The following is a 27987-nucleotide window of genomic DNA, read 5'->3' as shown; positions in this document are numbered from 1 at the left end:
CACCACAGGAGCAGAAGCGTATGAGTCAGATAAACCGTTCCAGCGCCGATCGTATGGTCACGAAAGTTGCGCGTGTCGCTCAAGTCCTGTAGCGAGAACCGTAGTATCTTTGCTTACAGTTTGTGCTCACGTCAGGCAGACGCCGCTCACGACCCGACACGAGAAAGAGAGGCCCGTGTGTGAATTTGGCAACCATTTACTCATTCACTGTGTGGCTCTCCGCAGCTATCGAGAGGGGCGGCGAGGTGCGGAGATTGGCGGCGGAAGCGGGAGTCGTCCGACTAAAATGAAAAGAGAACCGTAGCCCTCTGGCGAGTAGTGGTGATAGTTCCGGTACGGCAATGAGCGCGGCGGAGTTCTTCGACAAAGCGGAAGTCGTGGCCATTCCGATGCCGCCCACGCACGGCGAGGCGGAAGAGGCGGCGCCCCCGCGGCCGCCGCTGTCCAACATGGTGACGAGCACGACGACGACCGCGACGACGACGACGGACGACGACGAGAACAACAACACGGAGGCGGCCGTCGACGACGGGTACTCGCCGCTGCGGTCGCCCATCGACTCGATGGCCAGCTACGGCGACGACTCGCGCACGCTGCTGAACCCCGCGGTCTGGAACCGCGCCACGCCCGCCTCGCACCTCAGCAGCGCGCGCTCTGGCGCCTCCAGAAGGTACTGCCCTGTCCCTGTCTGTACCCCCGTCCCTGTGATGTGTGCTCTCTGTGTAGAGGGAGGGAGGAAGTAACAGCCCGTCTCACCTCCTCACAGCATTCCCCAGATTGCAGCTGAGCTCCACTGCGTCTATACCGTGTTCATCGTAAGAAAGGTCAGGGGCAAACTATCAACAAGAAACAACCTCCTGAGTAAGCTCACCTCCACAAAATGGGGTGCCGACCCACATACTTTAGTACGTCGGCACTTGCACTTTGCTACTCGGTTGCTGAATACGCTGCCCCAGTTTGGGAAAGATCAGCGCATGCGAAACGAGTGCATCCTCTTCTGAACGATGCCTGTCGCGTAATCACGGGATGCCTAAGACCCACCCCGGTTAGCCAACTTTATTTGCTTAGTGGCGTAGCTCCACCCAACATCAGACGAGCTATAGCAAGCGAAGCAGAGCGCCTCAAGCAGCTGCGCGACCAGCGCCATCCTCTCTTCGGACAAAACCCTCCACACACACGTCTAAAATCGAGACGGAGTTTCCTCACCTCAGTTCAACCGCTCGAAACCTCAAAACAAAAGGCCAGATTGTCAAAATGGCAAGCAACACTGCCTACGGGAGACCGGGCACCTCTAATCTCACCCAACGAAAAATTGGCCTCTGGAAATGAACTAAAATGGCCATTATGGAGAACCCTCAACCGCCTACGAACTGGGGTGGGCAGATGCAACGTAAACACGTGTAGACGGGGCGGACACGTGCCAGTGCGGACAGACCCAAACAATGGACCACCTCCTGGAATGCAGCAACATGGGGGAAGTGTGCAGGAAGGAATATCTGGCAAACGCTACGGCAGTGGCAGTTAAATGCGCTGAATTTTGGCGGGACGTGATATGATATATATACTATGTTTGTCTTTATATTGTAATGTGACTCCCCAATTTGGGTTTGTTTTATTTATACATATGTGTATTGTATTTGTATTTGTGTGTATATGTAATATGCGGGTTGTCTATGGCTTGGACACGATTAAATAAAAATAAATCGTAAGAAAAAACCTTATGCAAACATAATGTATTTGACTGGAATACTCTCTTTCAAATTCTGAAGGTGGCAGGAGTAAAATACAGGAGCAAAAGGCTATTTACAATTTGTACAGGAACTAGATGGCAGTTATAAGAGTCGAGGTACATGAGAGGGAAGCAGTGGTTGGGTGGGGAGTGAGACAGGATTGTAGCCTCTCCCCGATGTTATTCAATCTGTATACTGAGCAAGCAGTGAAGGAAACAAAAGAAAAATTCAGTGTAGGAATTAAAATCCATAGAGAAGAAATAAAAACTTCCAGGTTCGCCGATGACATTGTAATTCTGTCAGAGACAGCAAAGGACCTGGAAAAGAGGTTGAACGGAATGGACAGTGTCTTGAAAGGAGGATATAAGATGTTCATCGTTGTTGTTGTGGTCTTCAGTCCTGAGACTGGTTTGATGCAGCTCTCCATGCTACTCTATCCTGTGCAAGCTTCTTCATCTCCCAGTACCTACTGCAACCTACATCCTTCTGAATCTACTTAGTGTATTCATCTCTTGGTCTCCCCCTACGATTTTTACCCTCCACGCTGCCCTCCAATACTAAATTGGTAATCCCTTGATGCCTCAGAACATGTCCTACCAACCGATCCCTTCTTCTGGTCAAGTTGTGCCACAAACTTCTCTTCTCCCCAATCCTATTCAATACTTCCTCATTAGTTATGTGATCTACCCATCTAATCTTCAGCATTCTTCTGTAGCACCACATTTCGAAAGCTTCTATTCTCTTCTTGTCCAAACTATTTACCGTCCATGTTTCACTTCCATACATGGCTACACACCATACAAATACTTTCAGAAATGACTTCCTGACACTTAAATCTATACTCGATGTTGACAAATTTCTCTTCTTCAGAAACGCTTTCCTTGCCATTGCCAGTCTACATTTTATATCCTCTCTACTTCGACCATCATCAGTTATTTTGCTCCCCAAATAGCAAAACTCCTTTACTACTTTAAGTGTCTCATTTCCTAATCTAATACCCTCAACATCACCCGACTTAATTCGACTACATTCCATTATCCTCGTTTTGCTTTTGTTGATGTTTATCTTATATCCTCCCTTCAAGACACTATCCATTCCGTTCAACTGCTCTTCCAAGTCCTTTGCTGTCTCTGACAGAATTACAATGTCATCGGCGAACCTCAAAGTTTTTATTTCTTCTCCATGGATTTTAATGCCTACTCCGAACTTTTCTTTTGTGTTTGTTTTTGATCATCAACAAAAGCAAAACGAGAATAATGGAATGTAGTCGAATTAAATCGGGTGATGCTGTGGGAATTAGATTAGGAAATGAGACGCTTAAAGTAGTAAATGAGTATTGCTATTTGGGGAGCAAAATAACTGACGATGGTGAAGTAGAGAGGATATAAAATGTAGACTGGCAATGGCAAGGAAAGCAATTCTGAAGAAGAGAAATTTGTTAACATCGAGTATAGATTTAAATGTCAGGAAGTCGCTTCTGAAAGTATTTGTATGGATTGTAGCCATGTATGGAAGTGAAACACGGACGACAAACAGTTTGGACAAGAAGAGAATAGAAGCTTTCGAAATGTGGTGCTACAGAAGAATGCTGAAGATTAGATGGGCAGATCACATAACTAATGGCGAAGTATTGAGTAGAATTGGGGAGAAGAGAAATTTGTGGCACAACTTGACTAGAAGAAGTGATCGGTTGGTAGGACATGTTCTGAGGCATCAAGGGATCACCAATTTAGTATTGGAGGGCATCGTGGAGGGTAAAAATCGTAGAGGGAGACTGAGAGATGAATACACTAAACAGATTCAGAAGGATGTAGGTTGCAGTAGGTACTGGGAGATGAAGAACCTTGCGCAGGATAGAGTAGCATGGAGAGCTGCATCAAACCAGTCTCAGGATTGAAGATCACAACAACAACAACAACAACAACAACATGTATTCTTCCGCGTGTGCTGTCATCTCATCTACATGTACATCTACATTTATACTCCGCAAGCCACCCAACGGTGTGTGGCGGAGGGCACTTTACATGCCACTGTCATTACCTTCCTTTCCTGTTCCAGTCGCGTATGGTTCGCGGGAAGAACGACTGTCTGAAAGCCTCCGTGCGCGCTCTAATCTCTCTAATTTTACATTCGTGATCTCCTCGGGAGGTATAAGTAGGGGGAAGCAATATATTCGATACCTCATCCAGAAACGCACCCTCTCGAAACCTGGCGAGCAAGCTACACCGCGATGCAGAGCGCCTCTCTTGCAGAGTCTGCCACTTGAGTTTGCTAAACATCTCCGTAACGCTATCACGGTTACCAAATAACCCTGTGACGAAACGACTACATTTTCTAAGGACTCTCCCAATGAATCTCAACATGGTACCCGCCTTACCAACAATTAATTTTATATGATCATTCCACTTCAAATCGTTCCGCACGCATACTCCCAGATATTTTACAGAAGTAACTGCTACCAGTGTTTGTTCTGCTATCATATAATCACTGGATTTCGTTTCAGCCAGGGCCGAAGGCATGCTGTCTCAAGTATAGTCAAGTACGATAATAGGGATGTAGTTTATGCTCTGCGTTACGCGCACGTCGACTGAACTGTAGTACAGGACAACAGCTTTACCAGCTTTAACTTGGACAGCCAGCCAGCTGCTCCAGCTAACCTGCGGTAATCTGAGCAGTTGCAGTTAAGACGAAAAAAAGGGACGAGCAGAGAAATAACATAGCTTTTCGCTGGCTCTTTCTGCTTTGCTTTGTTATTGCTCGCGTAACAACTAATATGTGAGATAAGATATGTTTCTACGAAAAGAGCCCTGAAATGCTTTTTAGGGATGCTGTGCTGTGACTTTCTTTGGATCATTAATTTTCAACAAAACAAAATATATTATGTTCTTATTATTCTGGATCTGGCTTTCTATTAAAGGAACACTGTTTCGTTACTATAACTCGCTATAAAGTTCAACATATCTTCCTTACTTTACAGTTATTGAAAAGGTTACTGAAAATTATTTCGTTATCAATACTGATGTTACAGTACGCAATGTTTGTTCAACATCAAAATTTTGCAGTGGATTTTTGTTAACAGTAAAACACCAATAAGTACCACGACTAACACGAGAACATGAGACTATTATCAGAGAAAAAGATGTTTTTACTATAATGTTTGCCAGACGAGAAGAACGCACAGCAAGATTTCTTTTATGTTATTAAGGTAAATTATCTTTTTGCACTGTTAATAATATATCATCCGCAGCCCGCGTCCACCTGTAAAACACATTATAAAATCTGCTGCTCTGCCCTGCAATTCCGAAAGCTGAAAGAAATAATTTAAGTTCACTATTACCTGTCCGCTTCTTTGCGGTATGGTTGGTTTCATTTAATGCAGTTTGAATGCGCCGCGGTAGCGGCTCGTTCGTTCGTAGCGCAGCTCTGCACCACGAATAATATTTAAATAGCTGAAAATGTCTTAAAAGGATGGGATAAAAAACCAGCCAAGCTTATTACAAATCATAATGCAAGTTTTCACTAAGTAACTCTATTCAAAACATTTAGATACATTAAATTATTACAAACCCTTACCAAATCAGTACCTAATGGCGTACGTCTGTCAATCTTGACAAAAGAATGCTACACAGGCATACAATATAGCGTCACAGGCTCTTCCTACTCACGTAACTCCAAGAAGACGACAGAGAAATTAATACTCGTCACTACTACACTCCTGGAAATGGAAAAAAGAACACATTGACACCGGTTTGTCAGACCCACCATACTTGCTCCGGACACTGCGAGAGGGCTGTACAAGCAATGATCACACGCACGGCACAGCGGACACACCAGGAACCGCGGTGTTGGCCGTCGAATGGCGCTAGCTGCGCAGCATTTGTGCACCGCCGCCGTCAGTGTCAGCCAGTTTGCCGTGGCATACGGAGCTCCATCGCAGTCTTTAACACTGGTAGCATGCCGCGACAGCGTGGACGTGAACCGTATGTGCAGTTGACGGACTTTGAGCGAGGGCGTATAGTGGGCATGCGGGAGGCCGGGTGGACGTACCGCCGAATTGCTCAACACGTGGGGCGTGAGGTCTCCACAGTACATCGATGTTGTCGCCAGTGGTCGGCGGAAGGTGCACGTGCCCGTCGACCTGCGACCGGACCGCAGCGACGCACGGATGCACGCCAAGACCGTAGGATCCTACGCAGTGCCGTAGGGGACCGCACCGCCACTTCCCAGCAAATTAGGGACACTGTTGCTCCTGGGGTATCGCCGAGGACCATTCGCAACCGTCTCCATGAAGCTGGGCTACGGTCCCGCACACCGTTAGGCCGTCTTCCGCTCACGCCCCAACATCGTGCAGCCCGCCTCGAGTGGTGTCGCGACAGGCGTGAATGGAGGGACGAATGGAGACGTGTCGTCTTCAGCGATGAGAGTCGCTTCTGCCTTGGTGCCAATGATGGTCGTATGCGTGTTTGGCGCCGTGCAGGTGAGCGCCACAATCAGGACTGCATACGTCCGAGGCACACAGGGCCAACACCCGGCATCATGGTGTGGGGAGCGATCTCCTACACTGGCCGTACACCACTGGTGATCGTCGAGGGGACACTGAATAGTGCACGGTACATCCAAACCGTCATCGAACCCATCGTTCTACCATTCCTAGACCGGCAAGGGAACTTGCTGTTCCAACAGGACAATGCACGTCCGCATGTATCCCGTGCCACCCAACGTGCTCTAGAATGTGTAAGTCAGCTACCCTGGCCAGCAAGATCTCCGGATCTGTCCCCCATTGAGCATGTTTGGGACTGGATGAAGCGTCGTCTCACGCGGTCTGCACGTCCAGCACGAACGCTGGTCCAACTGAGGCGCCAGGTGGAAATGGCATGGCAAGCCGTTCCACAGGACTACATCCAGCACCTCTACGATCGTCTCCATGGGAGAATAGCAGCCTGCATTGCTGCGAAAGGTGGATATACACTGTACTAGTGCCGACATTGTGCATGCTCTGTTGCCTGTGTTTATGTGCCTGTGGTTCTGTCAGTGTGATCATGTGATGTATCTGACCCCAGGAATGTGTCAATAAAGTTTCCCCTTCCTGGGACAATGAATTCACGGTGTTCTTATTTCAATTTCCAGGAGTGTATTTATACTCGTTGTGACATATTCTCATCTTTGTTTGATATTTAATAAGTATCGTCTGTGGCGGTTTCAGTACTCGCCGACACAGAAATTATCTTTTAAAAAAGTCAGTACATAATTCTATACAAGTATAAAACATGACACATAATGGTTTCTCTTTATTGCATAAAGTTCACACAATCATTGTCCACGTCATTACAATAATTCTTTTCTCCTTTTTTACCACATATAATATGTGTTTTGCCAGGAGACGTTACAAGCTTCGTACGTAATTTAATTTTTAAAGAGAATGAAATAATATCCGGCAAAATTGCAGCAATAGTGCACGTTTCTTAGCTAACATAGCACTGTTATTGAAAACAAGATTGATGAAAATTCCTAATGTGAACACAGGGTAAATTTTCCGCCTGAGCTATGTGTTACTTAAAAGCGTCACGCAGGGACATCATCATATTGTTAATAATGAAGCAACTGTAGGTACTACTAACAGTCATTCGTCTGGTAATCTTCGAACACCTGCCATATCCAAAGCCGAGAAACACATTTCAGTACTGGAACTGTCATTTGCTACGTTGATACCGAGTCGATCAACAACAGAATCCACGAAGTCACGCAAGCACCACGTGTTCTCTTCTCCTTTTATGACGTACCGTTCTGCATCCCGCCAGCGTTCGGCAGAGACGTTGACAAAGCTTCGTGCATTCGTTCCAGTACGTCTGGCAACTTTTGATTTTTGCCTTAAAAATTTAATTTATTACGTTTTCTTAAGATTGTTATGAAAGGTTTTTTTGTTATTAAAGGTTTCTGTTATTATTTTTTGTTATTTTTGTTAATATTTTTTGTTATTAAAGGTTTTTTAAAACCTTTTTTTAAAACCTTTAATAACAATCTTCTAAAAAACGATTAACGATTTGTATTTGCAATGAAAACTGGAATATTGTGTGTAATATGCAATTAGAAACAAGAACGCGTGCATTTGTCATAAGACTCGTGATTAGATATGTGACAATCGGGATATATTTGATGAGTTTTATATGTAAAAGAGGTATGCATTCCAAATTGCACGAAAAACGAAGACGAAAGAAAGATCTAAACCAGCGATTCGCGGACGTCAAATTACGCTTCTACAACGCTACCGATTCCGCTATGTATCACATTTACTTAACTGTCTGAACATTAATACACAAAGTTCTCAGAAAACTTCAAAGGCGATTTTTTTTCTGTAAACCTGTGAAAAGCATTGAGAACAATCCGTTTCTCGTTACTGTTCAACCGTATTCCACTTGTGTTTTTCACTACGGAGCAGGAAGCAGTGTCAGCCATTTTCACACTGCGTATTAACAGTGCGACAATCAGAGCTAAACAGTACACAGACTGCGACTGTTCACGATTTTGAAATAAAAACTACATAGCTAAAGTATGATTTAGAGAAACTTTGATGGCTGTTAATACATTAGAATATCTTAAAGTTTAATTTATCCTAACATAGTAACAAGATATCTAATATATTAAGTGGACCTATTTCCAACAGCATAACAACGCCAGTGTATGTGTGTTGCTGCTGACCAATCATTGCGTTTGTGTTTGTTTACATCAGGTTTATTCTTATGATGAACAAAGTATATATTTGTGTCAATGTTGGTGGGGATGGGGGGATGCGATAGATACTCAGCATTTGTGTTCTGCTCCACCGTAAGCATGCTCCCTATCGACTTGTAGTAGGGTAGTCATAAAATCTTAATTAGCACTTCGAAAAAATAAGGTTGCATATTTATTCGTTTTGTAAATAAAACACGCCTTTTTCTTGCTTCAACATATTTTATTTGTTCCAGACATCTTCGGTGGAGTCTAAAATTATACAGTATTGTTTTAATATGGACGTTTTAAAGTTTTAAACATGGCTGCTAAGTTCGGTGATCGATGTGAGATATTTGTAGATTAAAAAACAGTTCACGTTTTATTTCTTAAGTACAAAGTGATTATTTACAGTTTTTCTAGTCTTTGGCTAGTATCTGCCGGATAAAAAGAGATCAGTAATGAACAGATGTTAGTTTTAGGATATACGTCGTTAGGTTGAAGCATCTACATAAACAAACCAAATAAGAACTGAACTCATATTAGTTACGACTTTAAATCACAGTTTTCGGTAAAATATCTATAGCTAGCGACAGGAGAATCATAGTGCTCCACAGCAACTACCGCAAAGAACAAGAAAATTGTGAAGAAAGAAGTTCATAACGTGAAAATGTGCTTATGTTCCGTAAGTGAAGTTATAGCGCGACATCCAGCATGTGACCAGGTGAGAGAGAAAGCAGATGCCAGCCAAAAAGTCGATTAACTGTAAGTAATCACTTATTTGCGTAAAACGTGAACTGTTTCATAGGCTACAAATATCCATCAAAACAAAACTGTGTCATTCTAGATCCACTGATGATGCCTTAAAGTAAAAAGTGAAACGCGTCATAAAATATGGTGCAGCAAGAAAAAGTTGTTTTTCTATTTACAAAATGAATATTTCTGTGCTTGTTGCGGATGATGGCCACGCACACAAACTTGTTACGTAACTTTTTTTGTTAGTTAAGACTTTCCCGACAAAGTATTTGAACAAATCGTTCTCGGGCGAATTTCGTTGTGCAATCCACACAATACTTCGTTGGCGTAACCGACAGACACTTCAGCTGGAGCGAATACTTTGCTGGGCTACTTCAGCCTTCCTAAAATTCTGTAGTCGACATTTTCGTATTGGGATAGAATAATGAAAGAAACCGTTGAACTTCGCAACCCGACAAATCTCGTGAACAAAGATGCAAGTTTCCAGCTTAACACAGGAAGGCATTCATGGCCTGCAATATTAAAGCCACAGCGGCCACAAAGGGAACCACTGATCAGTCAGTTGATGACCCTTCAGTAGAGACTTAAATATTCCTACGACATCGGCGAGGCTGGCCACGGCGCCAGCGCGGACACGTCTTTAATTTTAATATTCTTATCTAACAGCTACATATATGTTATATGTTTCTCTGTATAGCCTCCTGAAGAAGGGCATTAAGTGACTAAAACCGGCCACGAAATTACATTTCTTATACGCAGCTGGTTGCTGATTATTTCGTTCTATTTACATATCAGTAAACCACAGTTCCGTTACTTAACTGGGGAAATTTATATACATACCGCAGCCTCTTATAACATTTAAAATCTAACACTGACACAGTACTCCCACAATCACTTAACGTCCAAACTGCTTCATCATTAAGGGGCTCCGGAACGCCCTATACTTGCAATGTTAAAATAACGCTTATAAATTACATCTTTCCTCACAAAGTATTTGAGGTAGGAAGTTCAACTTTTTACAGATTATTTATTGGAATATGGGCTACAACTTAACACAGGGATTTTACAAAATTATAGTTCAGTTATTAAAGATGATTTTTTTCAATTGTAATGAAAATTCACAACATTTTTTGCAATTTTTTATTTATATATTCAAAAATATACAGTTTTTTGGAAAAAGGCTGTGTTAAATTATGCAGAAGGTACTGTGTAACATTTACTGAAAGTTTGAAACAAATATGTTTGGACGATCCTTAGAAAACGTGTAATTAGTATGAGAAAATGAAAGTTTTGGGAATCGAGCGACAAAGAGTGGATTAACTTTTTAGTGCATTCCAGGTCCATAGGATGGATTATCTTCATCCTCTGCAAACTCCTCCTCCAGCTTCCTCTTGTTCCTCCTCCTGTTTACTCTTGCTTGTGTTTCTAGACTCTTTACAGCCCTGTCTGCAGCCCGAAGGCGTTCCTTGTCTAAAGCAAGCATCGCTCGTACCATGTTAGAACCTATCTTCATTCCCATATTTCTAAATACCTTGCACCTTACAATGTTGCCATCATTGAAAGTCGCAACAGCATCATACACACCAAAGTGAAGTGTTTCTATTCCAACAAATACAGTCTTGGGGATTCTCGACCATATAACACTATTTACACTTTCATTGGGGTTTCGAGTTTTTCCGTGAATACACTTTTTCAACAGTTCAGGTGCTGCTAAGTCTCTGAAAATAGGTTAGCCACAACACATACTTTATCTCACATCACTAAAATGTACCTAATGAACACGGACGTTAATAATAACACCATTTGACAGCAGTTTAACAGCGCCACGGTGGGTCACGCCCATGTAGAACACATTTCAAAAAAAAATTAAAAATTGTTGTAGTCTTCGGAATTGAATAAATTATATATCTATTAAAAGGTAATAGTCTGCAGATTCAGAAAACGCAAAAAAGTAAAAATTGAACTTTTCATGATTTTGAGCCTTTCCGGAGCCCCTTAAGACAAAAACTAAAAAAAAACTCCGCCCGAACAGGCCATGAAGGCCCAACGCTACCGACCTGCCGCCGTGTCACCCTCAGCCCACAGGCGTCACTGATGCGGATATGGAGGGGCATGTGGTCAGCACATCGCTCTTCCCTCCGTACGTCAGTTTACGAGACCGGAGCCGCTACTTCTTAATCGAGGAGGTCCTCAGTTTGCCTAACAGGGCTGAGTGCAACCCGCTTGCCAACAGTGCTCGGCATACCGGATGGTCACCCATCCAAGTTCTAGCCCAGCCCGACAGTGCTTAACGTCGGTCATCTGACGGGAACCGGTGTGACAACTGCGGCTAGGCTGTCGGCCATCATTAAGACGAACACATTCAGATGGTAGAAACAAAGGATGAACTGCTTTAACCTTCTTGGCTTCCTTCGATAGGCCCTGAACAGTGTCTGCCTGAGCTGCATACTTCTGGCATCAGCTTTGCCGACTCGTGTCTCGTGGCTCCCTACAATCTCGCGCCAAGTACCGGACCTCTTACACCTATAACAGGAGTCGGCAAATTATTTGAGGTGGGGCTGGATTCTTTTGAAAAATTTTTGGCGAGGTCCAGAAGAAACATCTCACATTCATTATTATTCTTTTATATTTGAGTCACAAAATTATATGAAATACAATAGATAGGGATATTTTCACTCAGAAATCAAGAAAAAAGCTGATATTCCTTACTAATTTTTTGTTTCAATTGTCACTCTCAAACTGATATTAACTCGATAGATAACCACATTTGCATTAAAAAATCCAGAAAAAACCTATATTCTTCACTAGATTTTATTTTTGTTTTCCCTCACAATAAATATTAAATACCCGATGATCAACAAATCAGTAAAAATTTGAAAACTGAATAAATCACGGAATAATGCAGATAGAGAGGTACAAATTGGCACACGTGCTTGGAATGACATGGGGTTTTATTAGAACAAAAAAAATACAAAAGTTCAAAAAATGTCCGACAGATGGCGCTTCATCTGTTCAGAATAGCAATAATTAGCATAACAAAGTAAGACAAAGCAAAGATGGTGTTCTTTACAGGAAATGCTCAATATGTCCACCATCATTCCTCAACAATAGCTGTAGTCGAGGAATAATGTAGTGAACAGCACTGTAAAGCATGTCCGGAGTTATGGTGAGGCATTGGCGTCGGATGTTGTCTTCCAGCATCCCTAGAGACGTCGGTCGATCACGATACACTTCCGACTTCAGGTAACCCCAAAGCCAATAATCGCACGGACTGAGGTCTGGGGACCTGGGAGGCCGAGCATGACGAAAGTGGCGGCTGAGCACACGATCATCACCAAACGACGCGTGCAAGAGATGTTTGACGCGTCTAGCAATATGGGGTGGTTCTAATAAAACCCCATGTCATTCCAAGCATGTGTGTCAATTTTTACCTCTCAATTACATTATTCCGTGGTTTATTAAGTTTTCAAATTTATACTGACTTTTTGATCACCCGGTACAATATACAGGCATATTTGTACTGAAAAACCCAGAGAAAACTTATTCAGTGCTAAATTATTAGAAGAGTCGCGGCTTTGTCTAGGGCGGCCCTGGCGGCAGTGCACGGGAGCAGCGACAGCATCTGCGGCTGCGTCCGAGTATTCGGTTTGTCGCCAGAGAGGTGGCGTGGCGTTCTTCTTTTCTACCAATCAGCAATGCTTCGTTATTCCATTGGATTTGGTGCCTCCGTGGTTTAAAGTTAGATTGATACAAATAACAAGGCGCTGACACTGCTCGGCAGTGCGTTCGTCGCACAGGAAGACGTCGGGCAGCTGTGCAGATAAAATATTGTGGGAATTTCGCAACGGTATGCTTCGTTTCACCTGATAACCGTTTCTGCAGTTTTTTTGTCTCCATGTCGAATTTTTCGCTCTGCAGCGACGTGTCCACTGATATGAAACTCTCTGTCAGGTTTAAACTGTGTGCCGGACCTTGCTACTCCTGCAGGTTTCGCAGGAGAACGACAAGTTTGGAGGGTTGGAGACGAGGTACCGGCGGAAGTACAGCTCTGAGTTTGGGTCCTGAGTTGTGCTCGTGTGGTTCAGTCGGTAGAACACTTGCCCGCGAAAGACAAAGGTCCAGAGTTGAGTCACAGTCTGGCACACTGTTTTAATCTGCCGGAAATTTTGTTTTTTGCTTGTTTGCAGATACATGTTTGCAGTTCTCGTGTACATTAAACATCCTCCCCTCGCCCCCCAACCACCCCCCTACAGTACCATATGACCAAAACAAAATGGCGCATCCCAGCGATAGTCGAGTATAGTGCAGTAATTAGGTTTCGGCAGCAGCGGAAATGTTGCTGCCGTGTCAGGTGACTTCTTTAGCTGTCTGCATTGACCGTCAAAGCTGTGCATTTCTGCTGCTGCCGAACATTAGTTATTCCACTTCACTTTATCACTAGCCTGCGCCATTTTGCTTTGAAACCTAGAACTTCATAAAAATGTTCAAATGTGTGTGAAATCTTATGGGACTTAACTGCTAAGGTCATCAGTCCCTAAGCTTACACACTACTTAACCTAAATTATCCGAAGGACAAACACACACACCCATGCCCGAGGGAGGACTCGAACCTCCGCCGGAACCAGCCGCACAGTCCATGACTGCAGCGCCCTAGACCGCTCGGCTAATCCCGCGCGTCCCCTAGAACTTCTGCAACAATGTAATTTCAAAAGGTAATGTCGGTGTATACCAGGGCTACAGACACGTAACTGCAAACAAGCAAAAAATTAATCACGTAATTTTATTTTTTTCGAGGTGGTGATTAATTTTGCCTACACTCAACATTCGTTGAAATGTTGGGTCATGTCACACATGTTCAGATAACGTAAGGGCATGCAGCCAGGTGACGTCGTCGACAACCGCGGATGTTTCGACAAGAGCACGCCCTGCCACTTTCATGGCAAAACTTGAAAATGGCAGTATGTGCTCTTGTCAAAATATCCGTGGTTGTCGACGACTTCACCTGGCTGCATTCCCTTAAGTTACTTGAGCGTTGTATACGCCGGGACAAACGAAGGTCTCACATTGTTTACTTCTACGGGGAGAAAATGTATCGTTGCTTGCAGAGGTGGGATACAAAATAAATGGTTCAAATGGCTCTGAGCACTATGGGACTCAACTGCTGTGGTCATGCTCTGAGCACTATGGGACTCAACTGCTGTGGTCATAAGTCCCCTAGAACTTAGAACTACTTAAACCTAACTAACCTAAGGACATCACACACATCCATGCCCGAGGCAGGATTCGAACCTGCGACCGTAGCGGTCGTGCGGGTCCAGACAGTAGCGCCTTTAACCGCTCGGCCACTCCGGCCGGCGGTTGGATACACTTCGCAGCAATGCAATGATACTGCAATGTGCGTTCTCATTTTCACTGAAGTGTTGTGATCAAAATGATGTTGTAACGTTTGCCAAAACTGTGCATCATATTAATTCTTCTGTCGCCAATAGCATCAAACAACGCTCTGAACTAGCTCTTATTCGTGAAAGGATCCATTACATTCGTCGACTGTTGGTTTTTCTTTCCAACGAATCGTTTCGGCTTCCTTCAACGATTGCTTCAAAAATTTTGTCTTTCTCGTGGGACTGGCTGGATGTTGCTTCACGGTCGTACTCCGAGTGGGAATTTTATTCTGTAACTGCCCGGAATTTGGCAATGTTTGTACACTTCCATTGCTTGGAGTCTAATACTACATATCAATGTTCTGTGATAAACCTCACGGGAAAAGCTTTTAACGGTGCAGCTTTATCCGTGCTAGAAAAGGTTTACATTTTGCACCGACTCCAAAGCGTTTGCAAGTGGTTGATTCTATTAGTTCTATTGAACAGGCCGTTTTGAAACTACCTTCAGATGTTGCAGAGGACGCTAGGTGGGGGGCACATCGTGTGTTGACTGGGGCACGTAACATCAAAGCGGCTGAGAGGGCTGTTTTACGCTCATTTGGAGTTGATCCGGATATTATTATACGGACAAGGACAATGCTACCGTTGTTCTGGACAAGCAGGATTACGTTCAAAAGATCAGTGTTCACTGTCTGATTCAGCCTATCGTAGGATCGGTGCTTACCGCACAAAAAGTGCTGAGAGAAGCACTTAACAGCCTTCCGAAGAAAAGTTTCTTGTCGCAGGAAACTATCAAGAATCACAATTCTTATTGAGCTGTTCGCCCTAGGTTATACGGCCCTCCGTAGGTCCACAAGGAAAACGTTCCTCTTCGTCCGATTGTGAGTAAAGTAGCGAAACACCTTGCTACTCTGTTAAGCCCTATAGTAGGTCGGTGTGGACACCACATTAAGAAGCCGACGGATTTCTTACGTCGATTAGAGGGAACGCGTTTGAATGACTTTGATAAAAAAAATTAAATGTTCAAATGTGAGTGAAATCTTATGGGACTTAACTGCTAAGGTCATCAGCCCCTAAGCTTACACATTACTTAACCTAAATTATCCGAAGGACAAACACACACACCAATGCCCGAGAGAGGACTCGAACCTCGGCCGGGACCAGCTGCACAGTCCACGACTGCAGCGCGTAAGACCGCTCGGCTAATCCCGCGTGGCAATGACTTTGATATTCTAGTCTGTTATGATGTGGTCTCTCTCTTCATACGGGTTCCTCTGTCTGATTCGTTACGGCTAATTGTAGTTCGGTTTGGAGCCGAATTAAGGAACCTATTCCGACGTGTGTTGACTTCTAGTTACTTTTTATTCAATCACCAGTGTTACTAGTTGCGATGGGAAGCCCGTTGTCATCTATCACTGCCAATTTGTGTATGGAAGATTTCGAAGAAAGTGTCTTGGAGTCGGTGGCTTTGAAACCTGCAATTTTTCAGATATATAGTCAGCACTTTTTTTTTTTTTTTGGCCTCGTGGCAGTGAGAATTTGAATGACTTTTTAGAACACCTGAATTCAATCCACTCGAACATTGGTTTCACGATGGAGGTGGAAAAGGATGGCTGCCTTCCTTTCCTTAATGTGCTCATCAGGAGGAAGGTTCTTTGTGGCATGTCATTTATAGGAAGCCTACTCACACTGATTTGTATATGCAGGCTGACAGCTCTCACCATCCGACTCTACGTGAAGGGTTCACAGGCCCTATGACATCTCGGACCCTGAGAGTTTGTCAGCTGTGTTATCCCATCTAGAAGTCACCTTTCGTCATTATGGTTATAGTGTAAGACAAATTAGGCGAACGTTGTGCTGTCGACCAACTGTGCAGCGGGTGAGAGATGGTAATACCGAGATGGCTCCATTTCGTACAGGATTGGTCGTATTTTGTGGAAATGTGAAGTGTGTTTTTCGACTACCATGTAAGATCAGGGTCCTTTTTAGGTTCCGTACATTTTGACTTAGTTTGCTTAAGGCAGATGTCTACCGTTTCTCTTCATACGTTGGCCAGACTATCAGGACCGTGGAGGACCAGTGCACCAAGCGTAAGCGGCACAGATGCTTACAGCAGCCGAGAAAATCCGCCATTGCAGAACATTGTCTTGGCACCGCTCATCCTATGGAATACAACAACACGGATATTGTGGCATGCACTTCCAGCTATTGGGATAATTTTTTTTAAGAAAGCTGTTGAAATTAAATTAGTATGTAACCTTATAAATAGAGATGGTCGTTTTTGCTTAAATTCTGTATGGAATACTGCTCTCTCACTTGTCAAAAAGAGGGACAGTGTTTATGCTAATCCCCTGTTGATTATTGTTTCACTATCAACAACTTCTGACGTGTGTATGTGTGGGTGTTATCTTTTGTGCAGTTTATCTGAAAACCGGGGTTCTAAATTCGCTTGCACAGCGCTTACTTGCTGTAGCTTTGCCTTGAAAATGGCAGGGCGTGCTCGACGGTTGTCGACGACGTCATCCAGCTGTTATTTGGATATTGTATACGCCAGGAGAAACTAACATCTCAAATGCCACACATTGTTTAGTTATCTGGGGTACGAAACAGCTATTACATAAAAATTAAATTCATTAATATCCTCCAATGATTCTCATTTGTTTAAAAACTGGAAGGTTTCGCTAAATGGGACTCAACTTTAGGAGGAATAGGAAAAAAGGCCATATGTGCGTGCAGAATGACCGAATATGCGCTGGGAGGAAGGTACACAACACGGATATTGTGGCATGCACTTACAGCTATTGGGATAGTTTTTTTAAGGAATCTGTAGAAATTAAATTAGCAATCTTTGACAATGTAGGTTTCAGTGATTGAAAGTATATCTGAGAACGCACTAGGCGAGTGGGAATGTTCTGTCTGTACTGTGTATTTTAGTGGTATGATGACAGTGAACCACCAGCACCAGTTTAGTCTCATTGTGTGCTCGCCGTATAAGTAGTCGATTTACTTCATTACTTTCAGGAACTGAACTGCATCATAGTGATGTAGCAGGCCCATTATCCTTTGTACGGCCAAAGACTCATGGGTAGGCAGGGTTACGTAGAGCAAGCGTAGACGTGCCTCGAAAAATGGTTCAAATGGCTCTGAGCACCATGGGACTTAACATCTATGGTCATCAGTCCCCTAGAACTTAGAACTACTTAAACCTAACTAACCTAAGGACAGCACACAACACCCAGCCATCACGAGGCAGAGAAAATCCCTAACCCCGCCGGGAATCGAACCCGGGAACCCGGGCGTAGACGTGCCTCGCCTGAGTTGTAGTCGAAGGGTGATTCGTCTCGCTAGGTAGTCGCCAATAACCCCCGCCCACACACTGAGGCTGAACCAACACTGATTGTTCGCTGCCACTGTACTGTTGAAACCCTAGTACAGGCAGAACTTTCCCACTTGCCTGGTGTGTTCTCACGTAGGCCTACAATCACTGAAACCTGCGCTAACAAAGATCTTTCATCTCCATCTTCAACTGGGCGCACCTGCCTCGGAACGCCTTTCAGGCTACATGTCCATGTGACTACCAACGACACTACAGACCGATGAAGCTATAGGCGCCGGCGCCTGTCTCTAGGCCATCCCTTCGGCAACAGTGTTGGCTTTGTACGCTGACGGAAGAAAGACGGAATGTCTCGCAACGTTGTCTGTTAGTCGGTGATCGCGACTGATTGCCACAGCCGCCACTGAAGAATATGGAGCTAGCTGCTGCATAGGCCGGCCTTGTCTTCTATGAATTTGATTCTCTGTTGCCTTAGTGGATGAAAGTTGCGGACACGGGTTTCCATCTGAAGTTTATTCTTCTTCTGGGACACTCTGACATCTCCCATTTTTTTCGGTATGCAGATGGCAACCCGTGTCCGAAACCGTCATTCACCGAGGCAACAGAGCATCCCATTCATAGGAGACACGCCTGTCTGCGCAGCAGATCGTGGAAATCAGTCGCTATCACTGAATAGCAAATAACACTGCGAGACGTTCCGCCTACGGCCCGTCAGCGTACAACGTCAAGTTTGCTGCCGAATGGGTGCCCTAGTGACAAGCACCGGCGCCTAAAAATGCGACGATCTGTAGCGTCGTTGTATGAAGTTTCCAGAAACGGGTTCCTATCCTCGATTTGTTCATCAAGACACCCTCGAAATAAATCGCAACATTTCTGGGACATCCTGTATACGCATCCAATATCCATGAGGTTGTCTGTCTTTTCTTATCCCTTGGAATCGAGCAAAGGGTATTCCTGATGCAATCACGAACCACTGACGTGGCTACATATCTCATTCACCTCCATAAATTAGGTACTTTTGCCATTGCAGTCTGTTCCCTGATCCATTTGCTTGTTTTCGTATCTCGCCTAGAAATTAACCAAAAACAGTTTCCATTGCTCGCTGAGTATGATTTTTCACATTTAAATCCAATCGCTAACTACCTACGGTCAAAACTGCTAATGGACACAGACTGTAAACCTTGCCATTTTACGCGTCTGCCGGCCGCGGTGGTCTAGCGGTTCTAGGCGCTCAGTCCGGAACCGCGCGACTGCTACGGTCGCAGGTTCGAATCCTGCCTCGGGCATGGATGTGTGTGATGTCCTTAGGTTAGTTAGGTTTAAGTAGTTCTAAGTTCTAGGGGACTGATGACCACAGATGTTAAGTCCCATAGTGCTCAGAGCCATTTTACGCGTCTGTTTATTTCTTCTGCTGTCCGTCTCCTCTTGTCCTCACTTCTCATAAAAAAAAAAAACACTGAAGTGTATCTACGCTTTCATTGTTAATTTTTTAAGCTCTTCTTTTCGATAAGTTCGTCGTACTGAGTTTTAGTCTTATTCTAATTCATGCCTGCTTTCGAAATTACTGGATGAAGTTATTCTATTCATTCTGGAAGTGTATCTGCAGTACAGTAAAACGTCATTCACAAAAAGCAAGTAGTTCTGAAATGCTTCATTAACCCATTTTCCTTCCTTGTCTTTCCAGTTTAAGGATGTCAAGACTTCATTTCGTGCTCGTACCTTTCATGGCTGTGGTCATTTTCCATCAAATTATTCAGAGTTGTAGACCACATCATATTAAAAAAATTAACGTTTCAACCAGTACTGCACGAGGCTGTCATCAGGATTTGTAATGCATTGGACTTAAAGTCGACGACGATCGCATTATTGACGGAGCACAAGCTTGGATTGCTGAAAGTATGGGGAAAGGAAATTCGTCGTCTCCTTTTCAAAGAAATTATTCCAGCAATTAACTTTCATTATTTAGAGAAATCACGTAAAAAGGCTCTTTTTCTAGTTACTGTAAAATATAGTGATTTTTTGAAAAAACGTTCAGTAAACCTGCGTCGTAGCGGTGATATCAAAAATGTTATATTGACCTTTACAAATAGAGACTGCACCATCATCTCCATAATGCCGATCGATTTAAGAACAACTTTCCTCAACTATTTTTGCTGTCTGCTTTTCGCGTTAATTTCTTTGTTGTTGAAACATCCGGCATGTTCCGTTACATAGCCTGGAACACGAGCTTCCCATCGCAACTAGTACACTGGTGACTGAATAAAAAGTAAGCAGAAGTCAACACACGTCGAAATAGGTTCGATAATTCAGCCCCAAACCGAACTTCAATCAGTCGTAACGAATCAGACAGAGGAAACCGAATGAGGAGAGAGACCACATCATAATATCAGAGTCATTCAAACGCGTTCCTCTAATCGACGTAAGAAATCCGTCGACTTCTTAATGTGGTGTCCACACCGACCTACTATAAGGCTCAACAGAGTAGCAAGGTGTTTCGCTACACGATATGTCGGAGCACCAACTTTATTCACAATCGGACGAAGACGAACGTTTTCCTTGTGGACCTACGGAAGGCCGTATAACCTAGGGGGAACAGCTCAATAAGAATTGTGACTCTTGATAGTCTCCTGCGATAAGAAACTTTTCTTCAGAAGGCTGTTAAGTGCTTCTCACAGCACTTTTTGTGGGGTCAGCACCGATCCTACGACAGGCTGAATCAAACAGTAAACACTGCTCTTTTGAACGTAATCCTGCTTGTCCAGAACAACGGTAGCATTGTCCTTGTCCGTAGGTACAGTAGTAATATCCAGATCAACTCCAAATGAGCGTAAAACAGCCGCTTTGACATTACTCTTGGGACACCTTAACCTGCTTCCTTCTCGTTCTACTTGTAACACTAGGAGAGGTCATTTTCATGATAGGTTCAAATGGTTCAAATGGTTCAAATGGCTCTGGGCACTATGGGACTCAACATCTTAGGTCATAAGTCCCCTAGAACTTAGAACTACTTAAACCTAGCTAACCTAAGGACATCACACACACCCATGCCCGAGGTAGGAGTCGAACCTGCGACCGTAGCAATCCCGCGGTTCCGGACTGCAGCGCCAGAACCGCTAGACCACCGCGTCCGGCTTCATGATAGGTCTACACTCTATGAAGGTAGAAAAATATCTGCCAACTGCTCAGATACTGACGCTGTTGACATACTACCACTTCAAGCTCTTTTCTTCGTAGTGTGTGCATGCTGTCCACACTACCACTTTTTGTAAGAGGTATAGGGGAGGTGTCATACTGGTAAAAATGTACTCGTTTTTTCGTCCATGGTGCTAACTAGATTTTAGTAGCGCCTTGAGGTCAGTTTGGGACTATGTCGTGTTCGTTAAAACAGAGTGCGATTCCTTTCACAATCTGTAGCCAATTGACCTAGCCTTAATGATGATGATATAGATGAGTCCTTAAAATCTAACCTGAAGATAAAATAGCGGAAACATACTGCATACAACAACGTACTGTCCAGACAAAATCGATGTTTCTGCTGCGACTTCCTATTCTTTACTTAGCGACAGACAGAAGAAAACGGGGACTCGATTGATCAGCGGTAAACGCAACAGTCAGAGCGTCAATGACCGATAGTTAATTGTTATCACTCAGATGACGAAGTGTTTGCTTCTTCTGTCTATACACTCAGCCAACGTCATCTCTCGTATATTCTCACAGTTTGTTCCGCGTTACATTGCAGACACAAACGGTATCACTGATTCATTTTCTAAATGGTAGCACAATTTCAAAAAATTGTGTATAAGCATAATGTTTCCGGCGCATTTTGCTTTCTGCAGGAGCTGCAAATAAAACTTCAAATAATTCCGAAGTGATTCAGCTGAGAAATCTTGTTTGGGAGTCACACATTTACAGTCGTAGCGTTTGACTGGTGTGAACATTTTCACTTCCGTGTAACGGAATAAGAACCCTAATCTTCATTTTTCGAGTCTGACTCAGCTAAAGTAATTTCACTCGTGTGGAAAACCCTAGCGATCTGACCACAGTGTTAAAGACATTCAGTACAAAGCTGCAGTAACCACTGTGTTACAGAGTGACTTAGATGGCCTTGGAGAGGGTGGTAAACGGTGTGTGTGTGTGTGTGTGTGTGTGTGTGTGTGTGTGTGTAAACTTCTGAGGTCATCGGTCCCTCGACTTACACTCTACTTAAACTAACTAATGCTAAGAATAACTTACACACCCATGCCCAAGTGAGGACTCGAACCTCCGGCGGGATGGGCCGTGCAATCCGCGGCATGGCGCCTCGAACCGGGCGGGCACTCCGCGCGGCAGGTAAACGGTAACTTGATATGTTTTACATTAGTAACTCTCATTCGTTTATAGTGAACGACCGGTTTTCTTATGATGATTCCTAACACCTTCTTGTTTTTTTTTCACAAAGAGTCTGGAAGTTGTTACGAAGCTTTATTGTGATTTTTATCTTGAGTGAACAGGCTGGATTTTACTCGGCCGAAGGCATGTAATAGTCTGTTTCCGGACAAGTAACAGTACGAACAGGGGAAAGTAACTTGGTGGTTAATTTTAATAGCGATAAGTTTTCTTTTTCGTTTCATGGTATGGCATGTTTTTTTTTTCTTTCAGGATCAATACAGATGTTGAAAAGTACCTTGATTTACGCCTCGCTAGTGGAAACACTTTTTCAAGAAAGTAACCAGGAAATGTCCTAAAAGTAACGGCCAGCAATTGCCAAGTCCTATCAGATCTATGTAAAATAGGCGTGCAATTAAACCATAACCGTGGCGTTGTATTATCCGAATAGAAGATATCATAGTAAGTAAAACAGTCTATCTATAACGTGAACATCCGTGCTATTGCCCAAACTTCGGAATATGATTCACGTGACCGGCTACCTAGGAAATAACTTCTTTTATGCTGTCTGGCAGACAAGAACAAGAACATTACAGCAGTGTAGTCATAACTGAGAAACTGAAAAACGAGTCAACCCATGTCGCTTCAAGAACACACACACTTGATTCACTAAAAACGCTCCATGGTGTAACCAATGAAAAGACTGAACCGTCAAACATTCAGACGATTGTAGGGTATCCAACTCACCTTTCTCTTTTTTTTAGTCAAGTTGTTCCACAAATTTCTTTTTTCCTCAGTTCGATACAGTACCTCCTCATTAATTATTCGATCTACCCATCTAATTTTCCATCTTCTTCTGTATCACCACATTTCAAAACCTTCTATTCGCTTGTTGTCTGATTCACTTATCGTCCTTATTTCAATTCCGCAGAAAGTTACACTACCCTCCATAAGTTTGGGATTACAAAGGAGCAAGGTTTGAGTGAGTTATTGGTTAGAATACAGAATAGCATGCTCAAATAACTATTAATAATGACACAGTGTTGAAGAGATAATTATTGTACACACACATTCATAGTGGTATTGCTCACTTTTATATAAATTGACTTTATCTGGCCGGCCGCAATGTCCGAGCGGTTCTAGGCCCTTCAGTCTGGAACCGCGCGACCGCTACGGTCGCAGGTTCGAATCCCGCCTCGGGCAGGGATGTGTGTGACGTCCGTAGGTTAGTTAGGTTTAAGTAGTTCTAAGTTCTAGGGAACTGATGACCTCCGATGTTAAGTCCCATAGTGCTCAGAGCCATTTGAACCATTTGACTTAATCTGTCCAAGCAATTCTACTAAACATGTTAGATGGCGCCAGTAGACGGCACAGCTGTGTAGACGTACGTTGTTTACAGTTCCGTTCAGTTGTAGTTCCGTCTATATTAGGACAAGCCGTGAATGAAGGTGAAAATAATTGAAAATTGCCCGAAAGTGCCAGATTCTTTATGAATCACGGGTAAAGGTAATCACTTTGCACGAAGAAGGCAACGGTGTCCGACAAATATCAAATAAATTGAAGATTTCCATCAGCATAGTTGTCAAGACCGTACAACGGCAGCGAGATACAGGCTCCTAAGATGTTCGTACTCGCTCGGGAGCACCCAGGAAAACATCAGAACTCGAGGAAAAGAATTTGGTGTGATGAGGAAACGTAATACACTCCTGGAAATTGAAATAAGAACACCGTGAATTCATTGTCCCAGGAAGGGGAAACTTTATTGACACATTCCTGGGGTCAGATACAACACATGATCACACTGACAGAACCACAGGCACATAGACACAGGCAACAGTGCATGCACAATGTCGGCACTAGTACAGTGTATATCCACCTTTCGCAGTAATGCAGGCTGCTATTCTCCCATGGAGACGATCGTAGAGATGCTGGATGTAGTCCTGTGGAACGGCTTACCATGCCATTTCCACCTGGCGCCTCAGTTGGACCAGCGTTCGTGCTGGACGTGCAGACCGCGTGAGACGACGCTTCATCCAGTCCCAAACATGCTCAATGGGGGACAGATCCGGAGATCTTGCTGGCCAGGGTAGTTGACTTACACCTTCTAGAGCACGTTGGATGGCACGGGATACATGCGGACGTGCATTGTCCTGTTGGAACAGCAAGTTCCCTTGCCGGTCTAGGAATTGTAGAACGATGGGTTCGATGACGGTTTGGATGTACCGTGCACTATTCAGTGTCCCCTCGACGATCACCAGTGGTGTACGGCCAGTGTAGGAGATCGCTCCCCACACCATGATGCCGGGTGTTGGCCCTGTGTGCCTCGGTCGTATGCAGTCCTGATTGTGGCGCTCACCTGCACGGCGCCAAACACGCATACGACCATCATTGGCACCAAGGCAGAAGCGACTCTCATCGCTGAAGACGACACGTCTCCATTCGTCCCTCCATTCACGCCTGTCGCGACACCACTGGAGGCGGGCTGCACGATGTTGGGCGTGAGCGGAAGACGGCCTAACGGTGTGCGGGACCGTAGCCCAGCTTCATGGAGACAGTTGCGAATGGTCCTCGCCGATACCCCAGGAGCAACAGTGTCCCTAATTTGCTGGGAAGTGGCGGTGCGGTCCCCTACGGCACTGCGTAGGATCCTACGGTCTTGGCGTGCATCCGTGCGTCGCTGCGGTCCGGTCCCAGGTCGACGGCCACGTGCACCTTCCGCCGACCACTGGCGACAACATCGATGTACTGTGGAGACCTTACGCCCCACGTGTTGAGCAATTCGGCGGTACGTCCACCCGGCCTCCCGCATGCCCACTATACGCCCTCGCTCAAAGTCCGTCAACTGCACATACGGTTCACGTCCACGCTGTCGCGGCATGCTACCAGTGTTAAAGACTGCGATGGAGCTCCGTATGCCACGCAAACTGGCTGACACTGACGGCGGCGGTGCACAAATGCTGCGCAGCTAGCGCCATTCGACGGCCAACACCGCGGTTCCTGGTGTGTCCGCTGTGCCGTGCGTGTGATCATTGCTTGTACAGCCCTCTCGCAGTGTCCGGAGCAAGTATGGTGGGTCTGACACACCGGTGTCAATGTGTTCTTTTTTCCATTTCCAGGAGTGTAGATTCAAAAACTGTCCGTGAATTGACTGCTGAGCTACACACAAATAGGGATACACCAGTTATTGAGTCAACAGTGAGACGGCGCTTGGCAGAAAATAACCTCCAGAGCTATGTAACACCGAGGAAACTATTTTTGCGCCCTGTTAACAAGAATAAAAGGGTTAAATGGGCTACGACACACCAGCATTAGACAGCAGGGTACTGGGAAGAGTCTTATTCACTGATGAATCCAAGTTCTAAATATTTCCAAGGAGTCCTTTGATAATTCAAAAATCAGCGCATCTTTAACTAAGACAGGACACAGAGGTGAGTTTGAAAAGAGGGCTACAAGACACAAACTAAATAATTTTATTAGTCTTCAGAGTAAATCTATTAAATGTACACCAGGAAGCAGGAAATGAGCAGGTGTACGAAATACATACAGCAGAACCCCAGATACCCGAGCCAACGTTAAAGGAAGTAGCAGATGCAATCAACAAATTGAAAAACCATAAAGCACCAGGATCAGATTGCATAACTGCAAAATTAGTTAAAAAAAGGGGTACAGAAATTGGTGGAAGTAGTTCACAAAGTGATAACTAAAGTATGGAACTCAGAGATGATGCTTCAAGAGTGGCAGGAGTCGATTCTGATCCCAATTTTTAAGAAGGGCGACAAAATGGATTTTAGTAATTATAGAGGGATATCGCTATTAACAGTATGTTCCAAAATTTTCTCGAATATTCTGCTAAGCAGGCTTAGACCATATGGAGATGAAATTGTGGGGGATTACCTAGCTGGCTTTCGGAGGAACAGATCAACTATAGACCAAATATTCACCCTGCGTCAAATTTTGGAAAATAAATGGGAATACAATAAACCAGTTCATAAATCTTTTCATAGATTTTAAAAAAGCATATGATTCAGTATTGTAATCAAAATTGTACAGAATTCTTTTGGAACTTGGAATACCAAAGAAGTATGTTAGATTTATAGAAGCGAGTTTGAAAAACACAAAAGGTAGAGTACGCGTGGGGAAACTGGAGTCAGAAGAATTTGTAGTAAAGAACGGACTTGAGCAGGGAGATGCCCTGTCTCCGCTACTTTTTAATTTAGTCCTAGAATATATTGTACGAATGGCAGCAGATAATTCAGAGGGTGTGGAGTTAAATGGAAATATTAAGATATTAGGGTATGCAGATGATCTAAACATCATTAGCGATAGGAAAGAATCTGTAACAGCAAATGCGAATGCGTTAATCAAGGCTAGTGAAGATGTAGGTCTAAGGATAAGTGAAGACAAAACTAAATACCTGGTTACTACAAGAATGCCAACAGCAGTAGATCAGGAAATGTTAAGAGTTGGAGACATGCAGTTTGAAAAAGTAAACACATTTAAGTATCTAGGCGTGGACATCACTTCGAGAAATGAGATTGAATCCGAACTGAAGAAGAGATTACGGGCGGGAAATGCGTGCTACTTCTCACTGAATAGATTACTTTCATCACGGATATTGTCTAGGAATTTAAAGATTAGAATATACAAAACTATTATTCTACCAGTTATGCTGTATGGGTGTGAGACTTGGTCTCTCACTGTGCAAAATGAAAAGCCGTTTCGAGTATTTGAAAACAAAATTTTGAGGAAAATTTTCGGAGCAAAAAGGGATGACATTAGCGGAGAGTGGCGAAAACTGCATAACGAAGAGGTTCACGAACTCTATTCCAGTCCTGATATAATCAGAATTATTAAATCACGTAGGCTGCGATGGGCGGGTCACGTAGCTCGAATGGATGAGGGCAGGGCAGCGCGCAGAGTACTGGTAGGGCAGTTACAAGGAGACGGCACGACCGTGGGGTCGGGGATTTGTCGGAAATTTTGTGTGGTGAAAGAGGACGCCTAACATCTCACTTGGTTAAAATATTAGGACGCAGTACTCGGAAAATCCCGAGAAAAATCGATCCAAAGTTTCTTAGGTGCCGTATGAGTATAAAATGTTAGTCCATTCCCGAGCCGCCGTTTGACCTACATGGTTAGCGCTCGGACCATTACGCCAGAGGTCTCGGGTTCGATTCCTCGTCCGGTACTTTTTTTTCCTTCTGTTGCTTGCAAAATTGCAGCGCATTGTTACAGGAGAATCGTGAAATTAATTCCTGGGAAGATTGTATAAAAAATCATTCTATAATTCACCATCAATTATCGTCACCAATATTCCGAGACATGATTCAATATTCCTGGTTTGCCTCAAAATTATCAGAAACTCAAAACATTTTCGTAAATGTTAATGGGGCATGTTTTTGTACAGATTTATTGCAAACGCCCTGTGATTGTAAAAAAATCCGTTTTTATACGTTGCGCAAGATGTAGCAAAAATTATTGCTTTGTGTGTTTTTACGATAATTACCACTGCGGTCCTTGTTTATAATTATTATATGTATAAAAATTGAATGTTTCCCAATCGACTTTGTTATTCTGATTAAAAACCCAATGTTTTTTCCTCATATACTTTACAATGAAAAATGAAAAACCCACCGCCATGAATTGTGTTGTTGGACAAAAAGAAAATAATTTTTATTCAATGATGTAACTAATTTATTAAAGATAATGTAGGTTT

At 43.8% G+C, this 27987-nt stretch overlaps 1 protein-coding gene and 1 pseudogene across 2 annotated transcripts in view; one reads left to right on the top strand and one right to left on the bottom strand.

The window, feature by feature from the left end:
• The first annotated feature begins 218 nt into the window (after window positions 1–218).
• The window catches only part of LOC126163158 (G protein-activated inward rectifier potassium channel 3-like), an 87428-nt gene continuing 59659 nt past the window's right edge, over window positions 219–27987 (top strand). Inside the window, exon 1 of one of the 2 annotated variants that reach the window (XM_049920091.1) lies at window positions 219–670. In XM_049920091.1, coding sequence (XP_049776048.1) covers window positions 342–670 — 329 coding nt within the window. In that variant the 5' untranslated portion in view covers window positions 219–341. The remainder of the gene's footprint in view (window positions 671–27987) is intronic. The other variant, XM_049920092.1, reaches the window with a different exon arrangement.
• LOC126163562 (5S ribosomal RNA) lies at window positions 11416–11533 on the bottom strand (annotated as a pseudogene).

This window comes from Schistocerca cancellata, chromosome 2 (assembly GCF_023864275.1).
Source record: "Schistocerca cancellata isolate TAMUIC-IGC-003103 chromosome 2, iqSchCanc2.1, whole genome shotgun sequence".
Lineage (NCBI taxonomy): Eukaryota > Metazoa > Arthropoda > Insecta > Orthoptera > Acrididae > Schistocerca > Schistocerca cancellata.
The sequence above is the reverse complement of the archived record's forward strand: the minus strand, read 5'-3'. Positions and strand labels throughout refer to the sequence as shown.